This window comes from Heptranchias perlo, chromosome 31 (assembly GCF_035084215.1).
Source record: "Heptranchias perlo isolate sHepPer1 chromosome 31, sHepPer1.hap1, whole genome shotgun sequence".
Classification (NCBI taxonomy): domain Eukaryota; kingdom Metazoa; phylum Chordata; class Chondrichthyes; order Hexanchiformes; family Hexanchidae; genus Heptranchias; species Heptranchias perlo.
In genome coordinates, this window is record NC_090355.1 from 26293974 (window position 1) to 26317127 (window position 23154).

The 23154-nt window shown below is 40.5% G+C and overlaps 1 protein-coding gene across 4 annotated transcripts in view; it reads right to left on the minus strand.

Moving 5' to 3' along the window:
- Positions 1 to 5436: 5436 nt before the first annotated feature.
- spaca9 (sperm acrosome associated 9) overlaps positions 5437 to 23154 on the minus strand; it is a 37367-nt gene continuing 19649 nt past the window's right edge. For 3 of the 4 annotated variants that reach the window (XM_067969776.1, XM_067969777.1, XM_067969778.1), the window contains one exon: positions 13639 to 15499. In XM_067969776.1, the coding sequence (XP_067825877.1) occupies positions 15151 to 15499 (349 nt within the window). In that variant the 3' untranslated portion in view covers positions 13639 to 15150. Of the gene's footprint in view, positions 5590 to 13638; positions 15500 to 23154 lie in introns of those variants that run through there. The other variant, XM_067969779.1, reaches the window with a different exon arrangement.

Below are 23154 nucleotides of genomic sequence, written 5' to 3' on the forward strand. Positions count from 1 at the left end.
AATAAAAATGACAGGTAATCCGTGCTTTGGTTTCTTACACATTTATTTTGTTTCCTCTTTATACTTCGGAATTAATTATCACATCAAATCAATTTTCATTAACCAACGGAATAACGGGCCAGAAATTGCTCCCGAAATAACGGAGGTGTTCAACAGCGCTCTCCGTTTTTAGTGGTGAATTGAAGGGGCAAGTTCCTGCGTTTGAACATGTGCAGTAAAACGTGGAAATCATGAACTTGCTCCTAGTGGTTCGTTGGCTATATTCAGCTTTGAATTAAAGGGCCATCACATGCTGCAATCAGAGAAACCATTGAAAAAGTGCCAACTTGCTTATCTGCCCAGCTGGAAAGTAACTAATTACGCCACCAAACAGGTACACTTAAAAATACTAGGTCTAAACTAAGTTTTAAAAGCATGGTTAGTTTTAATAACTTCCAAACAACTAAAAATTAACTTTTACAAATGAGGAGTCTCATGTTATTCTTTATTTTAATAGTCTTTGGTCATTAAAAAAAATTAAAAATTAAAAAATTAAAAAGTATTTTTTTACTTTTCTCTTCTGTCTCTTTAATTGAATTCAATTATTTCTTTGGCTTTTTATATAAAAAAAATAAAATTTGTATTTACAATGACATCCAGAATACTAACTTTAAATGAATGAAGTCTGCTTGCCTGCTTGAGCAATGCCGCCTGAATCTGTGGGCGTGACTTCGCTTCCTGACAGATTTTGTGGACATGTCTTCTCCTCACAGACATTTCCAGCTGCCGGCAACTCACGCTGCGCAGAGGCTGGGTTAATAGCGCACATTTTGTTTAAAGTTCAAATTCAAGCAATTGGACACCACAGAGCCTGCAGTAAGTATTTTCGTTAATTAAATTCACAGGAGCTGCGGTGAGCGTTGCCTCACCACTCTGCGCGATTTCTGGCCCAACGTTTTAATAATTTCAAAAACAATTTTTGGGAAACAACCTGGTAACAATTTCATTTTCAGTTTTTTAAAATCTGTCTAAGAACTATATATTATATATTTCTAAAGGTGGGACTCCCCACCTTTCTTTCCTTGACTCTTTCTTTGGTCTCCTCATCATGGCCTATACGTAATGAACCATGCAGGTGACGTACTCCGAGCTGTCTGCCAATACTACTGGCAGGTTGGAGAAATGAGACAGAATCTTCCTGCACCATTTTCTTCCCTTCCTCCAATGGGGAAAAAGCTGGCCTCCACTCAGGGCCTCCGCCACAGGGGCATGGCTGAAACTGGGGTCACCCTCGGCTGCTCTTGTATACCCCCTAACATCCAGTTATAGAGTGGCGCTGCGAAGTGGGTGGGAGTAGGATTCCTGCCTGTTCTTGTTTTTCAGGAAGTTATATGATGTAGGAAGGCTAAAGGAAGAAAAATGGAAAAATAATAAAATTACTTAAAAAAAAACTTGAACTGAATCGAACACAGAAATGAAAAGCAATCACTTTAAATTCAATGAAACAAATATTCTATTTCCACATTTTAAAAACTGAATGTACATCACAGATTTTGTCAGTTACTTATTTGGTAAGTACCTTGATTTTAACCATAAAATGGGGGACAGGACGGCCCATTGAGTTACCACACCATCCTTTTTCCTCTAGGTCTTGGCTTTGAAGCCAGTCCAGACTGATGGGATGAAGGTTCTTTCGATCTGTTGACTGCAATGGCCCTACATGAAATAAGTTTGGACATCTCAAACCAATTTTTAGTGGGCATGGGCCTATAGCTCCAAACCGTTTCTAAGGCACTAAATTGGCAATTCATTCAGAAGGGCCACGAGGATGGCTGATACAGGAAATGAAAGGAAGGTAACACAGGTGGAGTGCAGGCCATTGTTCTGATGTTGAGGTTAAAGCATAATGTCTATGCACAGTAGAGAGTGCTTTTTCCTTCACCTATACTGAACCTCAGAGTGTTTTATGTTGACACTGGGTAGCCAGACTGGAAAACTGTTTTATTTTCTAGGGCTAACATACCTGACTTGGATGATCACAAAAAATAGAGGGGCTTTAAAATCACGTATTTTGTTTGTCATTCAAATTTAACAACACTTTCTATTCTTAGACCGCTGTAGTTTCTGAATCCACATGTTGAGATTGGTAACCACAGAAGTAGTTCTATTACAACTGATGAAACTACCTTACGGAGCAATCCTCACATTACTAATTTGCAGAATTATTAAAATTCATGTCTTTCTACAGGTTGAAGCAGAAGGGTTTAATCCTTTGGACAAGACAGTGGATGTGTTTGACACTATAAACGTCTATTCTGCTGCAGTTTATGACTTTGTACTTCAGCGATCAAAATGAAGCCCTTGAAAATAGAATAATCTTTGATCTAGTATAGAACATGGATTTGTATTAGTACTGACTGATTTTAAAAGCTCCAATGCTCCATAAATTCTAAAATTAGAGCTGGGGCACAATCATAAGAAAGAAAGGAGCATGGAAAAGAATATTAGTAACAATACACTGAACCTAGCAAATGTCACTTAGTATAAATATAGGTAGCATGTCTTCCTATAGAAATACACATATTTGCGTAAACAAGGATGTGGAGAATTGTATAATGATACAGGTGAATGTAAAATGTTTTGAGGATCTGTCTCCTCATCGTTAACCTGGAACAGAATGAAAATTTCATTAAAAGAACGTTCAGAAAAAAAATTCAAAGTACTCATCTTTTTAATTAATTATCACAAAAATTTAAAAAGTCAGATGCTTGAATCTTTTTTACTTAACACTGATGCTTTTTTTGGATGTTTTGTAAACCGTGGCATCATATGCACTCATGACTCCATCTAGGGCTCCTTTATTGTGGTTATAGCTGAATAAACTACCAGCAATTGCTTGCAGAAGGGACACTGATTCTTAATTTTTATTGAAAATGTAATTTTTGGATCAGCTAACTCATCCATAGATTTTGAGAATATCCTAACTCATTTCTGGGCTAGAATTCTAGAATAGTTTGGTCTCCGAAGTGAGCTGAGGAGACAAAAAAGGAAAACAATTCCATTAAAATATCACTAGATTCATATGACAGAATGATCCCTGCCAAGATACATTTGGCTACCATATATTTTATTTTGGGAATTTCCAAGGTGTCATAGGAACATTACAAACAGGAATAGGCCATTCAGCCCCTCGGGCCTGCTCCACCATTCAGTTAGATCATGGCTGATTTGCACCTCAACTCCATTTTCCCACCTTTGCTCCATATCCCTTGATACCCTTACCTAACAAAAATCTATCTTTCTCAATCTTGAAAGCTCCCATTGTTCTAGCATCCACAGCCTTTTGGGGGAGACAGTTCCAAATTTCTACCACCCTTTGTGTGAAAAAAGTGCTTCCTGATTTCGCTCCTGAATGGTCTAGCTCTAATTTTATGATTATGTCACCTTGTTCTTGATTCCCCCACCAGAGGAAATAGTTTCTCTACATCTACCCTATCAAATCCTTTTAAGACCTCGATCAGATCACCCCTCAATCTCCTATAATCACGGGAATGCAAGTTCATGCAACTTGTCCTCATAATTTAACCCTCTAAGCCTCAGTATCATTCAATAGTGTAACCAGTTACCCAGTAGTATCCTGAACCAAGAGTTGAGCTGTATATAACACCCTCAAACCATTCCCATGAATAGTACCATCTACATTGAGATGGATATACATGACAAGGATATACTTGCTTTAGAGGCATTGCAGCAAAGGTTCATTAGGTTAATTCCTGGGATGAGAGGGTTGTCCTATGAGGCGAGGTTGAGTAGAATGGGCTATACTCTCTGGAATTTAGAAAAATGAGAGGTGATCTAATTGAAACATATAAGATTATGAGGGGGCTTGACAGGGTACATGCTGAGAGGTTGTTTCCCACGGCTGGAGATTCTAGAACTAGGGGGCATAGTTGCAGGATAAGGGGTCGGCCATTTAAGACTGAGATGAGGAGGAATTTCTTCACTCAGAGGGTTGTGAATCTTTGGAATTCTCTACCCCAGAGGGCTTTGTATGCTGAGTCATTGAATATATTCAGGGCTGAGATAGATAGATTTTTGGACTCTAGGGGAATCAAGGGATATGGGGATCAGGCAGGAAAGTGGAGTTGAGGTTGAAGATCAGCCATGATCTGATCGAATGGCGGAGCAGGCTCGAGGGGCCATGTGGCCTACTCCTGCTCTCATTCCTTATGTTCTTATGTACATTTAAATGTAAGAGTGCCCAACCCTGTGTAACAGGACAGATTTTTTTTTATTTGACTGAGCAAAAATATTCAGAGAGAATTTGAAGAAGAAAATCAAAATCTAAAATTCAAAAATGAGGAAATTGGTACAGCAGTGATGAGAGCCAAGGGGAGTGCTAAGAAGTTTGAATAACAGAGCTAGAGAACTAGATTAGAAAATCCAGATGCAAGTTCCTTAAGTAGAGATACCAACTGTATCAAAACAACAGATGACTTACCAAATCATTGGAGGAATTACCCAACCACAGGAGCTTAACGTGGCACTTCAATCAGTTTTATTGAAGAGTCAGATATGTCACAGCTCCAATCCAGTCAACAAACAACACAAAGCTATTCAATGGACCACAGCCTCCCATGTGTGAATGAGAGAGACAAGATGTCGCTGAATATGCCAATTAGTGGAAGCGATAGAGACAACAGTGGCATTCGTATAAAGAAAACTATCCATGTAACATCTGTTTAAATAAAATATTTCAGCTTAGACCCCAAATATAGAATCAGAGCAGTCCCTCAGCTGTAGCTTGCATCTGGACTCTTCCTTTGATTCTTTAATTTCTTTGGTCAATTTTTGCTCTTTGTCCTCTGACATTTCAGGAATAATGCAACAGAAGTGCATGGTGAAAGAGTATTTAAATTAAGATTAAGAGTATTAATTTGGCAGCATGAAACTGCACACTACAGAGAAAGTAAAATTTTAGCGCTATAGGAAGAAGGTAAAAAAGATAATTTCAAATTGTTAGAATATCATTTTGTCTCAGATGTTCCTATAATACCCATTATTGAACAGGAATTTTCTATCAACAGCAATGGATATGGGATTCAAAGAGTAGTGTACAAAAGGGTTTGAGAGTTTTTGGATACTTGTTTCAGAGGGCATACTTTAGTGCTGTATGATATTAGTTACAAACATGTTAATGCCTGTCCACTATTTAAACACAGGCTCTAACCCTCTTAAAATGGGTTACAGGTTTTGTCAGAATAGCGGTCAAAGGAAATTTATACCAAAGTGATAATTAACACGTTTGTTACTAATCACACATCACAATTTCAAGATATAAGTTATTCAAATACAGAATATGATCTATCTATTCACATTTTAATGTTTGTTCAAATCAGATATTATAGTAATATCAATTTACAAAATGAGACATACGCTGCTGCCTTTCACATGTTTATTGAGGTCACCAAACAAACTAGTTCAGAATACTAAAATTCCTGCAACACTTTCCTTGAAATGACATTGGAAGAGATGATGACACTCAGGTTTCTGGGAATGGAAATTGGACACACCCATCACTTAGATAATGCGGCTCTTTGCATTTCACATCTGTAACAGAGTGAAGGATCTTTAGGTTAAAATTTTGCACAGATTCTACTCCACATCTAACACTGTCCACAGGATAAACATATAACTAACGGCGATGCAGATGGAGGAATATACTGATATATTTTGTGAATATATCCAAAACTCCAAAACCTCTTTCTGGGAAAAGAACTGAAGGTGCTAAACCCAAGTGATAAGGCAGAACTTTTATTACAGACATGTCGACTCATGCTTTCTTTGAAGCTATAACATCCTTTTCCCTGCTAGTAACTACTGTGCATGATGTCACTGAGTACTGCGTTGAACTCATCCTCCATGTCACAGTTGAGATTACCTTGGGAATTATGTCATGGAGGGTGTGCTCTACACAGGAAATACCAGACTTCACAGATGTTTGTTAGCCCAGCATGTCTAACTATAAGATGTTCTACCCAAAGGGCTGGTAACATGTTAGACAAAAAAAATGAAGTGAAGGCTAATTTCAACTCTTGGATTTAGTTCCCTTTAATGTTTTCTACTCAAAAGGGATGAAATTTGTTTGGCTGTATCTGAAAGAAATGACAGATATTCCTGCAGGAACGAGCAGAATCAGAGAAAAGATCTTAGTCCAAAAAGGAAAAAAAGCAAAAAGTGAATAATATAATGAAAGTACTGATTTCCCCAAATTGGTTGCGGTTCTCTTTAAACCTGAATAACCACTTGTAAAGTGGTCCTCATGAACCCTGTATATGTTGTTATTATGTTGATTTCAAATTTGATCAGGTTGATAGACTCTTTAACCAACTGTCTCACTGTGGAAACCTACCTTATTCCATTAGACAAGCTCACTTGTGCTCTAAAATTTAAGAAAAAATGATCTTTCTTTCAAACATTTATTTCAAGTTATTGCAGTTCTAAAGTTGTGGTTGTGCTTCGTAGTCAAGTTCTTAATCAACAAACTCTATTGCATGCATTCAGATTCAGGCAAATTGTCAATGACAGCATCAAGTTGCTCACAAAATGAATAACATTTGTCCTCCAGGAAACTGGAAAGACTTGTACAAAAGCTGCATTTGGAATTATTTTTAAAATATTAACACCGTTCATCTTGTATCACAAAACACATGATACATTTATATAACAGTACTTAAAATTATCAGGATGTGGAGATGCCGGTGATGGACTGGGGTTTACAATTGTAAACAATTTTACAACACCAAGTTATCATTTCCACATTCACCTGAGGAAGGAGGAAGCCTCCGAAAGCTTGTGAATTTCAAGTAAAATTGTTGGACTATAACTTGGTGTTGTAAAATTGTTTACAATTATCAGAGAAGCAGTACAAATGGAAGGCACTCCTGCAAGGCTTTGACAAAGTACAAGTTACTCTGTAACATGATTTAAAAAGGATTGTTGGTGTCTCTAACTAACTCCTGAAGCTGTAAAAATTATGGCAGCCATTAATTTTCAGGCTGTTGGGACTTTCCAATCACCAACAAGCGATTTCTCTGGCAGCGGACAAAGTATCAAGTCCACTCCTTTTTAAGAGGAGACCAATGCACTGTTCTGCAAGGCTTATTAAATTCATACATTTACATAATTATGAAGACAAGCAGCAACAGTTTTATGCCACTGCTGGCTCCCACAGGTTGCTGGGCACTGCTGAATGTTTGCATGTTACAGATAGGTACCAAAAGTCAATCCAAGGAGTTACATCAATTATAATTCCCTCAATTTTCAGGTTGTTTGCATTGCTCACAAAACCTTTGCATGTTGAATGTACAATGCTTGGAGTCATGACATGATTTCTTTGTCTTTAGCCAGTCCTATGTGCTTGTGTTGATTGAGTGGGTTAACCAACTCCAAGGCTGGTAGTTCACAAATAATGGCTTTATGACTGCACAATACAACCCACAATACCACAAGTAGGCACACAAAACAACACAATCCATCAGACAGAACACACACGGGCCATGAGTTTCCATGCAGGTTGTCCTGCTCGTCTGTCATAGCTTTGACAGAAGAGCTGAGGAAACTACAGAAAAGGCGCAAACAACATTTATGGCCATTTTTCCGGAATTTCCGCAGCTCTTCCTCCAAAATTACAGTGGATAAGCGGGAGAACCAGCACGGGGTGGGAGTGGGGGGAGGGTGGTTCAGTGAGGATTGGAAGAGTTTTAGAAACCAGCAAAGGATGACTGAAAAATTGATAGAACGAGAGAAAATAGAATATGAAAGTAAACTAGCAAGAAATATAAAAACGGATTGTAAGAGCTTCTACAAGTATGTAAAAAGGAGGAGAGTAGCAAAAGTAAAGGTTAATCCCTTAGAGGCTGAAACAGGAAAAATTATAATGGGGAATCAGGAAATGGCAAATGCGTTAAACAAATATTTTGTATCTGTCTTCACAGTAGAAGGCACAAAAAACATACCAGAAATAGTGGGGAACCAAGGCTCTAATGAGAGTGAGGAACTAAAGTAATTAATATCAGTAGAGAAAAAGTACTTGAGAAGTTAATGGGACTAAAAGCTGATAAATCCCCTGGACCTGATGGCCTACATCCGAGGGTTCTAAAAGAGGTGGCTGCAGAGATAGTGGATGCATTGGTTATGATCTTCCAAAATTCCCTAGATTCTAGAACGGTCCCAGCGGATTGGAAGGTAGAAAATGTGACCCCACTATTCAAGAAAGGAGAGAGAGAGAAAACACGGAACTACAGGCCAGTTAGCCTGACATCAGCCGTCGGGAAAATGCTGGAATCCATTATTAAGGAAGTGATAACAGGGCACTTAGAAAATCATAATATGATTAGGCAGAGACAACGTGGTTTTATGAAAGGGAAATCATTTTTGAAAAACCTATTATAGGTTTTGAGGATGTAACTAACAGGGTAGATAAAGGGGAACCAGTGGATGCCACATATTTGGATTTTCAAAAGGCATTCGATAAGGTGCCACATAAAAGGTTATTACACAAGATAAGGGCTCATGGGGTTGGGGGTAACATATTCCTATGGATAGAGGATTGGTTAACAGGCAGAAAACAAAGAGTAGGGATAAACGGGTCATTTTCAGGTTGGCAGGCTGTAACTAGTGGGGCGCCGCAAGGATCGGTGCTTGGGCCTCAGCTATTTACAATCTATATTAATGACTTTGATGAAGGGACCAAGTGTAATGTATCCAAGTTTGCTGATGATACAAAGCTTGGTGGGAAAGTAAGCTGTGAGTAGGACATGAAGGGCTCAATTTTGAAATGGCTGGTTGGCAGCGGGGGAGGGGAGGTGGTGAAGATGCATGTGGCAAACCTGAATAAAAAAAACTTAACATTTCCGACGCGATCGCAATGTAATTGATGGTGATTAAAGTTCTTTCTGGGTTTCGCGCTCGGCAGCCAGCCGACAGGAGCTGCAACGCTGAGGTGGGAGGGGAGAGAGAGAGAGCGAGACGTCATCCGGTGCTTAAACGGAAGATTGGGGGGGGGGGGGGTAGTGGAAGCTCGGGGGGAGAGTGGAAGATCGGGGTGGGGGGGAAGAGTGGACGATCGGGGTGGGGGGGAGAGGGGGACATCGGACATTGGAGCAGGGTGGAAAGGTAGGTTGATTTTGTGTTTTAACTTTGTGCAATGGTTTCTTATTTAATTTATTTCGTTTCTTTTTGCCTGATCCGGCCCTTCGAATCAGAAGTCATGGGAAAGCCACCCAGGTAAGTTAAAAATCGTTCTAACTACATAATATGTCACAAGTGAAATGCCTTAAGTACATTTGGTTCTTAAGCTGGCAGGACTTCCGGATTCAGGATGCCCGCGCACACACGGGTGCGTCTGTGGGAAACTTGGAAGTCGGCGGGTTGGAGCCGGCTTCCGAACCCGTTCTGCATTTCTGCAATTTTCGCAACCTTCCCCCCCCTACCCCGCCGCCCCCAATGCACCCGTAACTTAGGTCTAAAATTGAGCCCAAAGAGTCTGCAAAGGGAAATAGACAGGTTAAGTGAATGGGCAAGAAGGTGGCAGATGGAGTATAAAGTGGGGAAATGTGAGGTTATTCACTTTGGTAGGAAGAATAGAAAAACAGAATATTTTTTAAATGGTGAGAAACTATTAAATATTAGTGTTCAGAGAGACTTGGGTATCCTCGTACGAGAAACACAAAGAGTTAGCATGCAGGTACAGCAAGCAATTAGGAAAGCAAATGGAATGTTGGCCTTTATTGCAAGAGGGTTGGAGTACAAAAGTAAGGAAGCCTTACTACAATTGCACAAGGCTTTGGTGAGACCTCACCTGGAGTACTGTGTATAGTTTTGGTCTCCTTATCTAAAGAACGATATATTTGCCTTAGAGGCAGTGCAGCGAAGGTTCATTAGATTAATTCCTGGGATGAGAAGGTTGTCCTGAGGCGAGGTTGAGTAGAATGGGCCTATACTCTCTGGAGTTTAGAAGAATGAGAGGTGATCATAATATAAGATTTTGAGGGGGGTGACAGGGTAGATGCTGAGGGGTTGTTTCCCATGGCTGGAGAGTCTAGAACTAGGGGGCATAGTCTCAGGATAAGGGGTCGGCCATTTACGACTGAGATGAGGAGGAATTTCTTCACTCAGAAGGTTGTGAATCTTTGGAATTCTCTATCCCAGAGGGCTGTGGATGCTGAGTCATTGAATATATTTAAGGCTGAGATAGATAGATATCTGGACACTAGGGGATTCAAGGAATATGGGGATCAGGCAGGAAAGTGAAGTTGAGATAGAAGATCAGCCATGATCTTATTGAATGGTGGAGCAGTCTCGAGGGGGCCATGTGGCCTACTTCTTCTCCTATTTCTTATGTGTCTTATAAGTATAAACTAGCCAAAGTGCAAAGAATCTTTCTGGTTTTGCTGCACGTTGCACAACCCTGCCACTCAGGCGGACCTTCATTTAGAAATCAATGAGGAATGGCCCTGAGTGACGGCTATGGAGGATGAAGGAATCGATTGGCCTGTACTATTCGAGGATGAGCTACCATTGGCATGGAGTGGGTGGAGGCTCACAATAACACACTCTGACCTATCCTAGTTAAGGATACAGCCCCATGCTAATGTGAGGTGAACCATCCACTTTTTCCTGCACATACAAGTACATCTATACTCACTGAACTTACAGAGCATGATATAGAGGTAGAATCAGATATCTCCCCTTTTTATTGATCTGAAAGACCATCTGTATTTTATAATCGCACCTATCACCACCCCCAGCACCTGAAAATTGTTATGGTATTCAATAATAATTTATGTTGTTCTAATCATTGAAATTGTGCATGCCTTATAAATATATAAATAACTGCTTTCTTCCATAGGACCCGTGCATTTCCCACTGAATCCCCAGTTATTTGTGAATGTGGGGACCTGGACCACTGGTGGAAGGCGCCACATTTAATTGCGGACATAAGATTTGGAGTTGGAATGGTGTACCAGGGTACAGACTGCCTCGAATAATCCTCATAGACGGTGCCATACCTTTGAATGGGCCTTATTTGGATACTTGAATGAGGTTCTCCAACATCAAGGTCAGGTTGCTGACATGAAGCCCAACACCTGGCTCTGATATACTAAGCTTGGGTTTCCGGTCCTCTGGTACAGTGCCTCTGCCCCTGGATATTAACAATCTAGCTGAGGATGGATTGCTGGATCTCCACAAATCCTGAAAACCTTCATGAATGTTAGACTGCAATATTTTCTCATGATCTGCCAGCTGCAACCACAGATTTGTTTGGAGAGTTGATTTTATATATTTTGAATAGATCCGTTTACGTTTCAAGACCTCTGGTTGCAGATGTAATTTCCTCTGCACTGTACTGCAGTGCATTAAGTGGGCAGACCGACACATGTGTTTTGGGGGGTGGTGGGGGGGGGGGTTCCATTCTTCCTGATCTCTCATCAATCATACTATGTTGGCTGGCACTGTAGATATTCTGTTGTAGCTTCAACTTTGAAGAATGGCTCACTAAGTTCTATACTACCTGCTCATCATTAGCGCCTCAATCCTGTGATGCCTATGATCTTGCACAACCTCTTCGACCACAAGCATCATCGGTGATGGGTAAGTGCTCACATAGTGCAAGTGTCTCAGGATTTATGCCTGCTGAAGTATGCTTGGAAACATTTTGTTTCAGTCTACAATAGTGCAGTATGTTGTTTTGAGTGTTCCTTGGCTCCAGGTGGTTCAGATTCATTTATGGAGAGGAGAGTATCATGTCAGTTTCACAACAGTGCCATCAGTGGAATTAATGGATAGTTATTGCCAAGAGTTATTGTATAACATAATGCATGACATCCGCATTGCTGCTATTGTACTTTTCTATTAATAGATCTCCAGTTTCTGATTGTATCAATGTTCTAGAAGGCATCACAAAATGGAGAAGATTTTTACTACAGTCAGTAGTGGAGCCTCTGTCACTTCCTCCACTGATTCCAGGAAGATTAGCTATAACGTTTTGCTCATAGCTGATAGCTACTGGTGTTTTCCTCTTGTGGACTTTCTGGCATGGTGTTGAATACAATATTTTCTTTAGCTGTCATGGAAATGTCTCCCTTACTCCTTTTGTTTGTAGATATTGTAATCTCCTCCCAGATCTCTTTCTGACAATTTGGGAGGATGGAGTGCAGACCCAACTACTGCTACCCCCTTGGGATTTTCCTCCTCCACAATTAGGTTGACATCCTGCCTTTTTGGTTTTCAGTGACATTGATGTTGATCAGCTCTGCAGTTTAATTACTGCCTGGTCACTTAGAGGGGCAATGTGCCTCATTTCCTGTAGAGAGAGAAACGGAGTTAACGTTCTGATGAAAGGTCATCGACCTGAAACTTTAAATCTGTTTCTCTCTCCACAAATGCTGCCTGACCTTCTGAGTATTTTCCAGCATCTTCTGTTTTTTATTTCAGATTTCCAGCATCTGCAGTATTATCCTTTTGTACCTCATTTCCTGCTTGGTAAGATGCAAAACTGATTATTGCAGCTTTGTGCCGATTGGGAGCCTTAACTTAAATTGGAAAATTTGCCCAAAAAGCAGAAGTGAAAAATGCAACAGAACTAATAACTTTCAGATAAAGAAATTTTTTTCTGGAAACTATTCAATCCCATCTATACTGCATTTGACTTATTGCTAACATTATCACAATTATTTATCTTTTTGTAAATTTTCTCCTCAAAATGAGGGCTATCAGGGCAGATGGATTGTTTTTTCCCACCCTTTTGTTGTTGTTTTCTCATCTTTACAGTCACAGGCTGATTAGGCCGCGATGTGAATGCTCCTTCCATGGTCATGGCCATTTTTATACCAGCCGATACAGTGATTAGTTCCATACGGCGGGAGGGATTTATGGGCTCCCACAACCCATATGATGAGGGGTGGGGGGTCACCGACAACCACCGGCTGAGAGTATCCCGCTGGATGTCAACCCAGAATTCAGAGCCAGAGCTCCAGTCTCCACTCACCGGGAATGTATGGAGTGGAGTTCAAACCCTACAACTTCTGACTCAGTGGTGGGAATGCTACCACTAAACCCAAAGGCTTATTTGCATTAAGTATCTGTATCAAAGTGGGTACAATGCAGATAAGATGCAGAATAAAGCTCTGTTCCAATAATGCACCTCAATCTATTAACCTCTGATGCTTATCGCCTTACTACAAGGGCTATGAGTATTAGGGAGATATTTGATGATATTTACAATCAAAAGGCATTAGACAGATCACAAACCCATGGATCTGTGTTCATTTTTAAAAGTGACATACTTCAAAATGAATGAAACCTAACATTTTCAATTCCCAAACATCAGGTTTGGGTAAGACTACAGTTTTGTACTGTGGACCTATCTCTTATAGGAAGTGGATAGATCTGCAGTGACACACAATGCACACCATCTCTGAGATACTATTTAAACACTATTTGCACCTTACATTCCACAAAATTTTCATTTTCTTACAGTATGTCACAGTAAATGTTTAATACTTTGAGAATGCTTGAACAAATCCAAACTACAATGCTTTTATTGACATTTATTTTGTTCCAGAAATAAATTTGTTTCAATTTACCAATGAATTAATTAAACACAATGCAACTCATTTCTCTGGATACACATTCCATATTAAATACACAAACAAAATTTTTAAGTAACACATTTTGTAGGAGTTATAGCACTAACTTCCCAACCAGGCAGACTGTCACTCAAATCCACCTGACAGATGGGTACAATTTCATCAGTTCTCCTCTAAGCCACAAATCAGAGTGCCTTCAAGGACAGGCTTTTGACCTCACTCCATCATAGTTCTACCTTGTTAGCTAATCCATGTAGGATCATGATTTTGCCCATATTTTGGACCACTCTAGTTGAGCTGAAATAATTAAATACTGTTCAGAGAAAATGTGTTCTTGGTTGTTTCTATCAGTTTGGAATTGAGGGGAAACCAATAAAATTTTAAGCACAAAAGTGGATATCATTAGCAAGTCTCTAAACAACAATGTATTTTTTACTAATTTTCTTTGTTTCTTTCCCGAAAGTGGGAACTTATGCTGGGAAACTGCTCAACAGATGCTGGCAGCCTTCTAGTGCCTCACTCAAATGGCCATGCGTGGGCCCAGAGATTGAGTGTTAGTAGGCTATTCAAACATACGGGCCAGCAGAGCTCAATCCTGGCCTCACCCAATGTTCACAGATGTGTGCTTTCCATCAGGAGTCACTGGATAGCAATCAGAAGCAGGGACGCTGGCTAATATTTCTCCTACCAAGCTCAGTGTGGCTGAAGGCAATTGTAATAGCCCACCATCAATATCCTGGTTGAGGTCAGCTAACTCAGCATAGTTCAAGAATTGAAGGCAGGACCTCCTGGTCTGTATGTTTCAGTATCAATACAGCACTATATCTGGCTACTGAGGCAATGGCAGAGAACTAGGTGTCAGCCATGGTTCAGTGGTAGCTTTCTTGCCTCTGAGTTAGCAGGTTGTGGGTTCAAGTCCCATTCCAGGGACTTAAGCACAAAATCTAGGCTGACACTCCAGTGCAGTACTGAGGGAGTGCTGCATTGTCAGAGGTGCCGTTTTTCAGATGAGCTATTAAACCCAGGCCCTGTTTGCCCTCTCAGGTGGACGTAAAAGATCCCATGGTGCTATACAAAGAAGAACAGGTGAGTTTGTCCTGGTCAATATTTATCCCTCAACCAACATCACGAAAAAAAATTAACTGGTCATTATCACATTGCTGTATGCAAATTGGCTGCTGTGTTTCCTACATTACAACAGTGACTACACTTCAAAAGTACTTAATTGACTGTAAAGCACTTTAGGATATCCTGAGGTTATGAAAAGTGTTATATAAATGCAAGTCTTTCTTTTTCTTTTTTAGTGAAAGTCAAACATCAAGGACCTGTTTTGAAAAAAATTTGGAAAATGTGTAGTGCAGAAATCCAGTAACAACTCATTCAGTTTATTTCGAATGCAGGAAATATTTTTCCAAATTGGAAGGGCTGCAACTAATTAATAATGGCTACCGAAGGTCATCGAAACAATAGGTAAGCTCTAACGATGGTGCTGAGTGGGAGGTTTGTGTATTGCAAGGGCTCAGAGACCATTGGTTTTACCAGGTGGTATCCACGGTTCATTTGACATTAACAAATTATTTTTCTGTTTGGTGGATCTTTTCCACTTCATGGATTTGATTTCACAATCCTCCATCTGCATTGGAACAGTTTGTGCGCTGCTCTCTTTGTTCTCTGCTGTTTTCGCATTCTTGTTGCACTGAGCTGACATTTCATACCTGTTATTTCTTGCAGCTTCATACTGGGCTGTTTCGATGACGCCAATACCTTCTTTTATGAAATCGAGAGCAATTGGCAAGATGCTGATCACAGCACCATAGTGGTGCTTTGCTTCATCACAGCTCAGGTGGTTCACTTCATCATGGGGATATCTGTGTCAAAATAAAATTTGCACTGAAACTTACCGCACAATAAGTTTACTGCAGCAAAGTTAGTCATGAGATTTTGATTACTGTATATAATCTTTATCCCAAATTAGAAGCTATGACTCCTGGTTGCTATGCAAGGCACTAAAAACAGAATTGGGCACAAAGTCCCCTCAAAAATTAATTGCTGCTTTGCTTTCACAGGGTGTGAAATTAGTGTGGTTCGTTCATGAATCTCAAATAGACTATGGTGAGAAATGGGATCCAGGCCAATATTTAACTAATTAGTTACAGCTTCCATTTTTGCTCTAGTTAATTATGGAGTTAGTCAGATGCAGAATTACTACTGACACCCATGGAGCCAAAACCCCGTGTCACAAGGGTAATCCACTGTAACCATTCTTATTGTATTCACGTAAACCCACATGTTCTGCTTGTTCACAGTTTTCATATTTCTCCCATTGTTAAGAAAATGGTTATACAAAATTAATTGCAGTGAGGTTTTTTTTTCTTGTCAAAGCAGTGCTGCAATAACACCAGAGGTGTTAGGCATAGTGATTTATAGGTGACAATATGGAAACAAAATTCACGTAAGGGGAAATTGTCAGTGGCCGGACACTAGAGTAATTGAATATATAATAAGCCATGGAAAAGGTACCAAAGCTTACTATTAATGTCACATAATAGATGCTCTGCTAAACATCATTCAGTTGTGAGGCGATCATCTTATCTGTGTTTGGTGCATGGACTACTGGCATTTCACGTATATACATAAAAAGCAAGTCAAGAAACCATCGATTCTGTGAACTAGTGTTATGGTTTGATGGTTGCACCCTATTTCTAGAGATTCCATGGCTGTTATTATTTATAATATATACTGTTTCGATTTTATGTGGGTGTTTTATTCTGTTTTTAGTTGGATTTCCTGTCTGCCGTGGTTGTCAATACTGACAGCAACTGTCAGTGTACGCTGTGCCCTTAATGTGCGATGATGCTCACACAAGAGGATTAATGATTGTGATGCTATTACTGCAAGTTCATTGAGAAGCAATCTGCATTTAATAAACTGGAGATTAAATATCCACTGTTTTTTGTAAGAAAATGCCCCAAGAGATTTGAAAATAAGATCTGCTCACATTCTTTATGGCACGGCTTGGAAAATTACGCATTTTTGGGACGACTGAAAATACATCACGGTAACAAATCCATCAAATTTTCCAAATATATAAGTCACTGCTGACATTTCAAAGGTTTTGAAACTGGATTCTTTTGTCTATTTAATCAGCGCTCATATCAACATATCCGTCCACACATTTCAGGTGACTTGGAAAAATACCATTAATTGACAAAATGCAATAAGCTTACAGAGGGATACATCATTCAAGATTATTATGGAACAATTCTATTGCAAAAGTGTGAAGTCATGCCTCACAACTGCCACCTGACACTGTTTAGAACTGTTTATATTTTGATTGAAGGAACAAGATACAATCTGACATAAGTTTAAAAAAAAGAGATGGTTTTGATCTTCCAGAATTCCCTAGATTCTGGAATGGTCCCAGTGGATTGTAAGGTTGCAAATGTAACCCTGCTACTCAAGAAAGGAGGGAGAGAGAAAACAGAGAACTACAGGCCAGTTAGCCTGACATCAGTGGTAGGGAAAATGCTGGAATCTATTATTAAGGAGATATTAACAGGGCATTTAGAAAATCATAATATGATTAGGCAGAGTCAACACGGTTTTATGAAAGGGAATCCTTGTTTGACAAATCTATTAGAGTTTTTTTGATGGTGTAACTATCAGGGTAGATAAGAGGGAACCAGTGGATGTATTATATTTGGATTTTCAAAAGGCATTCAATAAGGTGCCACACAAGAGGTTGTTACACAAGATTAGGGCTCATGGGATTGTGGGTAATATATTAACATAGATTGAGGATTAGTTAATGGACAGAAAACAGAGAGTGGGAATAAAAAGGCCATTTTCGGGTTGGCAGGTTGTAACTAGTGGGGTGCCGCAAGGATCAGTGCTTGGGTCTCAGCTATTTACAATATATATCAATGACTTTGATGAGGGGACCGAGTGTAATGTATTCAAGTTGGCTGACAATACAAAGCTAGGTGGGATAGTAAGCTGTAAGGAGGACTCAATGGGATATAGACAGATTAAGTGAGTGGGTGAGAAGGTGGTAGATGGTGTATAATGTGGGGAAATGTGAAATTATCCACTTTGGTAGGAAGAATAGAAAAGCAGAATATTTTTTAAAAGATGAGAGACTAAGAAATGTTGGTATTGAGAAGGATTTGGGTGTCCTTGAAGACGAATCACAGAAAGTTAACATGCAGGTACAACAAGCAATTAAGAAGGCAAATGGTATGTTAGCTTTTATTGCAAGGGGGTTGGAGTATAAGAGTAAGGAAGTCTTGCTGCAATTATATAGGGTCTGGTGAAACCATACCTGTACTGCGTACAATTTTGGTCTCCTTACCTAAGGAAGGATATACTTGCCTTAGAGGGGGTGCAATGAAGGTTCACTAGATTGATTGCTGGGATGAAAGGGTTGTCCTGTGAGGAGAGATTGAGTAGAATGGGCCTATATTCTCTGGAGTTTAGAAGAATGAGAGGTGATCTCATTGAAATGTATAAAATTTTTAGAGGGCTTGACAGGGTAAATGCTGAGAGGTTGTTTTCCCTGGGTGGGGAGTCTAGAACTAGGGGTCATAGCCATTTAAGACCGAGATGAGGAAACATTTTTTCACTCGGGGGCATGAATCTTTGGAATTCTCTATCCCAGAGTGCTGTGGATGCTCAGTCATTGAGTTTATTCAAGACTGAGATCGATAGATTTTTGGACACTAAGAGAATCAAAGGATATGGAGATAGGGTGGGAAAGTAGAGTTGGGGTAAAGGATCAGCCATGATCTTATTGAATGGCGGAGCAGGCTCGAGGGGACATATGGCCTACACCTGCTCCTATTTTTTATGTTCTTATGTTCTTATTTTACTTATTTCACGTGTGTGTTTAATAAGGGCAAGATGTTTTACTTGGTACTGGTAAGCAGCAAGCATATAAAGTTAAGGTATTATTTCACACATGTGAGTTATTCATTTACACTCTCACAGATGTTAAAGCTGCTGCTTTGCTTAGGCATCAGTTCAGCAAAAAAAAAAATTATCTGCAGGGGGTACCAAAGACTATAGCCCCGATTTTATCTAAGAACAGGAATCGAGCTGATGAGGGTCATGGCGAACATCATGGCGAACGTCAACTCCCCCCCTCCACCCACCCACCGGAGGTCGACAGCTTGAGGCCTGGGTGATTTTAACTTCCGGGCCTTATAAATATGCTGCCAGTCAGCTGCCCACCTGTAACAGGCAGAAGCAACAGCTGGGTGGGAGCACAATTTCGGGTGGCAGGAGGCTGCCGGCTGGCACCAAAGGAACAGTCGCGGGCAACAAGGTAAGTTGCAGGGAGGAGGTTTCTAGAAGGTCTCACTGGATGGGGGTGGCCAGGGCTTATCAGAAGTTATAGAGGCTTCCATTCCAGGTGGCTTGCCTAAACACCCTTTATGCTCTCCATTAAAAGTTGTGCTGATACTAGAATGGTACCAGGGATGAGAGACTTCAGTTATGTGGAGAGACTAGAGAAGCTGGGATTGTTCTCTTTAGAACAGAGAAGTTAAAGGGGAGATATAATAGAGGTATTCAAAATTATGAATGGTTAGAGTAAATAAGGAGAAACTGTTTCCCCTGGCAAAAGGGTCGGTAACCAGAGAACACAGATTTAAGGTAATTGGCAAAAGAGCCAGAGGAGAGATGAGGAGACATTTTTTTTTAAAACAGGACTTCTGCCGTACTTCTAGCAGAGGAATGGGACCAGCTGCAAGGAAATTCCCGGCCATAGTGTGGGAATGGAGCCACATGTAGGTCAGACCAGGTAGGGATGACAGGTTCCTTCCCTGAAGGACGTAAGTGAACCATTGAGTATTTACAACAATCCAACATGGTAATTTTTTTCCTGGTGAAGATGTATTAAATTCAATTTCACCAATCAACTTTCAGTAAACCTGTGAATGACATACTGTTTGAAGTACCATGTGGTTTTTTTTGCAAACAGTGGGACAGTTGACTTGACCTTCATGGCCTGATAGATACAGCAGAAATACCTGGCACTCAGCATCCATTAATATTACAAAGGCTTTTCATACCATTAGTAGAGAAGGACTTTGATAACAGCTGAACAAGTTTTGCTATCCTGATAAGATCATTAACATAATCAGGCAACTCACTGATAACATGATGAGTACAGAAATTGCTGATGGCGACACCAGGACTTGACCACAATCTAAATTGTAACTCCAGAGCAATGCTGGGGTAGTAATGCATTGTCATTTTTTGGGATCAAATGTTAAACTGAGGCCAGCTTGTTACTGTGGTTTAGGTAGATGCTGAAGATCCCAAGGCACTTTTCATAGAAGAGTAGAGAGTTCTCCTGATAGCCTGCCCAACACTCCTCCCTCAGCCAACACCATAAAAAACAGATTAGTCATTCATCTCATTGCTACTTGTGGGATCAGCTGTGTGCATAATGATTACCATGTTTGCCTACATTAACAGTCACGGCACTTCAATGTAATTCATTTGTGAAATGCTTTGAAATGTTTGTAAAGGCATAATAAGGTGCCAATATAAATGCAAATCTTTCTTTTCTCTATAGCAAATGACGTCAAGCAAGGTCTCGTACTTTCCCTGAGCTTTTTCACAGCAATGCTGGGTGATGCTGTAAGAGATTTGAACAAGGACATTTACATATATTTTCTTTTTTTTATTATTCGTTCATGGGATGTGGGCATCGCTGGCAAGGCCAGCATTTATTGCCCATCCCTAATTGCCCTTGAGAAGGTAGTGGTGAGCCGCCTTCTTGAACCGCTGCAGTCCGTGGTGAAGGTTCTCCCACAGTGCTGTTAAGTAGGGAGTTCCATGATTTTGACCCAGCGACGATGAAGGAACAGCGATATTTTTCCAAGTCTGGATAGTGTGTGACTTGGAGTGGAACGTGCAGGTGGTGTTGTTTCCATGTGCCTGATGCCCTTGTCCTTCTAGGTGGTAGAGGTCGCGGGTTTGGGAGGTGCTGTCGAAGAAGCCTTGGCGCTTTGCTGTAGTTCATCCTGTGGATGGTACACACTGCAGCCATGGTGCGCCAATGGTGAAGGGAGTGAATGTTTAGGGTGGTGGATGGGGTGTCAATCAAGCGGGCTGCTTTGTCCTGGATGGTGTCGAGTTTCTTGAGTGTTGTTGGAGCTGCACTCATCCAGGCAAGTGGAGAGTATTCCATCACACTCCTGACTTGTGCCTTGTAAACGGTGGAAAGGCATTGGGGAGTCAGGAGGTGAGTCACTCGCCACAGAATATCCAGCCTCTGACCTGCTCTTTTAGCCACTGTATTTATGTGGCTGGTCCAATTAAGTTTCTGGTCAATGTGACCCCCAGGATGTTGATGGTGGGGGATTCGGCAATGGTAATGCCGTTGAATGTCAAGGGGAGGTGGTTAGACTCTCTCTTGTTGGAGATGGTCATTGCCTGGCACTTGTCTGGTGCGAATGTTACTTGCCACTTATTAGCCCAAGCCTGGATGTTGTCCTGGTCTTGCTGCATGCGGACACAGACTGCTTCATTATCTGAGGGGTTGAAAATGGAACTGAACACTGTGCAATCATCAGCGAACATCCCCATTTTCTGACCTTATGATGGAGGGAAGGTCATTGATGAAGCAGCTGAAGATGGTTGGGCCTAGGACACTGCCCTGAGGAACTCCTGCAGCAATGTCCCGGGCTGAGAAGATTGGCCTCCAACAACACTACCAACTTCCTTTGTGCTAGGTATGACTCCAGCCACTGGAGAGTTTTCCCCCTGATTCCCATTGACTTCAATTTTACTAGGACTCCTTGGTGCCACTCTCGGTCAAATGCTGCCTTGATGTCAAGGGCAGTCACCCTCACCTCACCAATTCAGCTCTTTTGTCCATGTTTGGACCAAGGCTGTAATGAGGTCTGGAGCCGAGTGGTCCCGGCGGAACCCAAACTGAGCATCAGGGAGCAGGTTATTGGTGAGTAAGTGCCGCTTAATAGCACTGTCGACGACGCCTTCCATCACTTTGCTGATGATTGAGAATAGACTGATGGGATGGTAATTGGCCAGATTGGGTTTGTCCTGCTTTTTGTGGACTGGGCAATTTTCCACATTTCAGGCAGATGGCAGGATTTTCAACACTAGCTGAACTAAGATGCATTTGCGAACTTTTATTTGCTGATGAGTGCACTATATTTACGCATTCTGAAATTGATCCACAGCATATTATGAATTGCTTTGTTTGGTTGACCTTGCCTTATTGGTTGAAAATCTCCATAAAAAGGACTAAAATTATACACTAAACTGTGATCCATCAACTTTAGAACAAACCCAAGATTGTGATGGGGCAACAAAGTTGAATGCTGTAGATAGTTTTACATACCTCGGTAGTGATGCAGTTGAATCAAGAAATCAACAGCCACATGAAAAGGTCAATGAATGCAGGTTGTGTTTAGAACCAATGAAGCTTGAAGCTAAGAAGACAGCCGAAGTTTTGGGTGCACAATGCAAATGTGCTCACTACCTTTCCAAATAGTTGCAAAACCTTAAGTCTTCACCATCAGCATGTGAAGCAGCAAGAAGCATCAAAAGCATTTACAATCTCTTGTGAAAATTAAGTGGCATGAAAAACAGAGTGATAAACACCAAAGTGCTACAGTGTACCAACATGACTAGCATCAAAGTCATGGCTATACAGGTGAAACTCTGGTGGGCTGTAGGTGATTTCTGCATGGTATCACAAAGTTATATTCTATAGCATGTGATGGCAGGAAAGAGGACAGTAGAGAGTCAGAGGAAACTTTTCAAAGTTAACTTGAAGCAAACATCTAAGGAACATAATGCTCATCCAGAAACCTGGGGAAACTGAACATTACACAGTCTAGAAATGTGAAGCATGACAGCACTAACTTTGAAGCAAACAAAGTGTTAACAGCAGAAGAAAAGAATTATTGCAGAAAAGTCATCAGGCATAAGTTGGCAAATGGATAACAATGAACATTCAATACATGTAGCTGTCAATGTGCTTGACACGTTCGTCTATGAATCACTTCCACAAAAACTGTAGACTTTGACTCTTTCTAATGCTTCTGTCTCAGCATTTTGAAGTGATATATTTATAGACTGGTATGAATGGTAACATCACATGTAAGAGTTGTGAAGGCAGGATGTCAGTTGCACATCTCATGATCTATAGTATAATAAATCATCACACTCAGTCTCTGTTACACTGCAGGTGCCAGGTAGTCTATATGCAAACTTCTGTGCTACTCTTTCATCTGATTGCTTTTTTACAAATATGAAATATAAGCCAATCAACTATGAGCTGTGAGGGAAATGTACTAAAAAAATGCAGTATCTGAACCAATGAAGTCACTAATTTTTTTCCCCCAAAATCCTTTTGGCTGCAACAAATCAGAATAAATATTTGCCTGCCATTTTTCATTCTCAAAGTCAAATAGCCAGAACTCAAAATAAGGTTTCCAAATATAATAAAAACATTAAAAATCACATACTTCGCAGTACATGATTT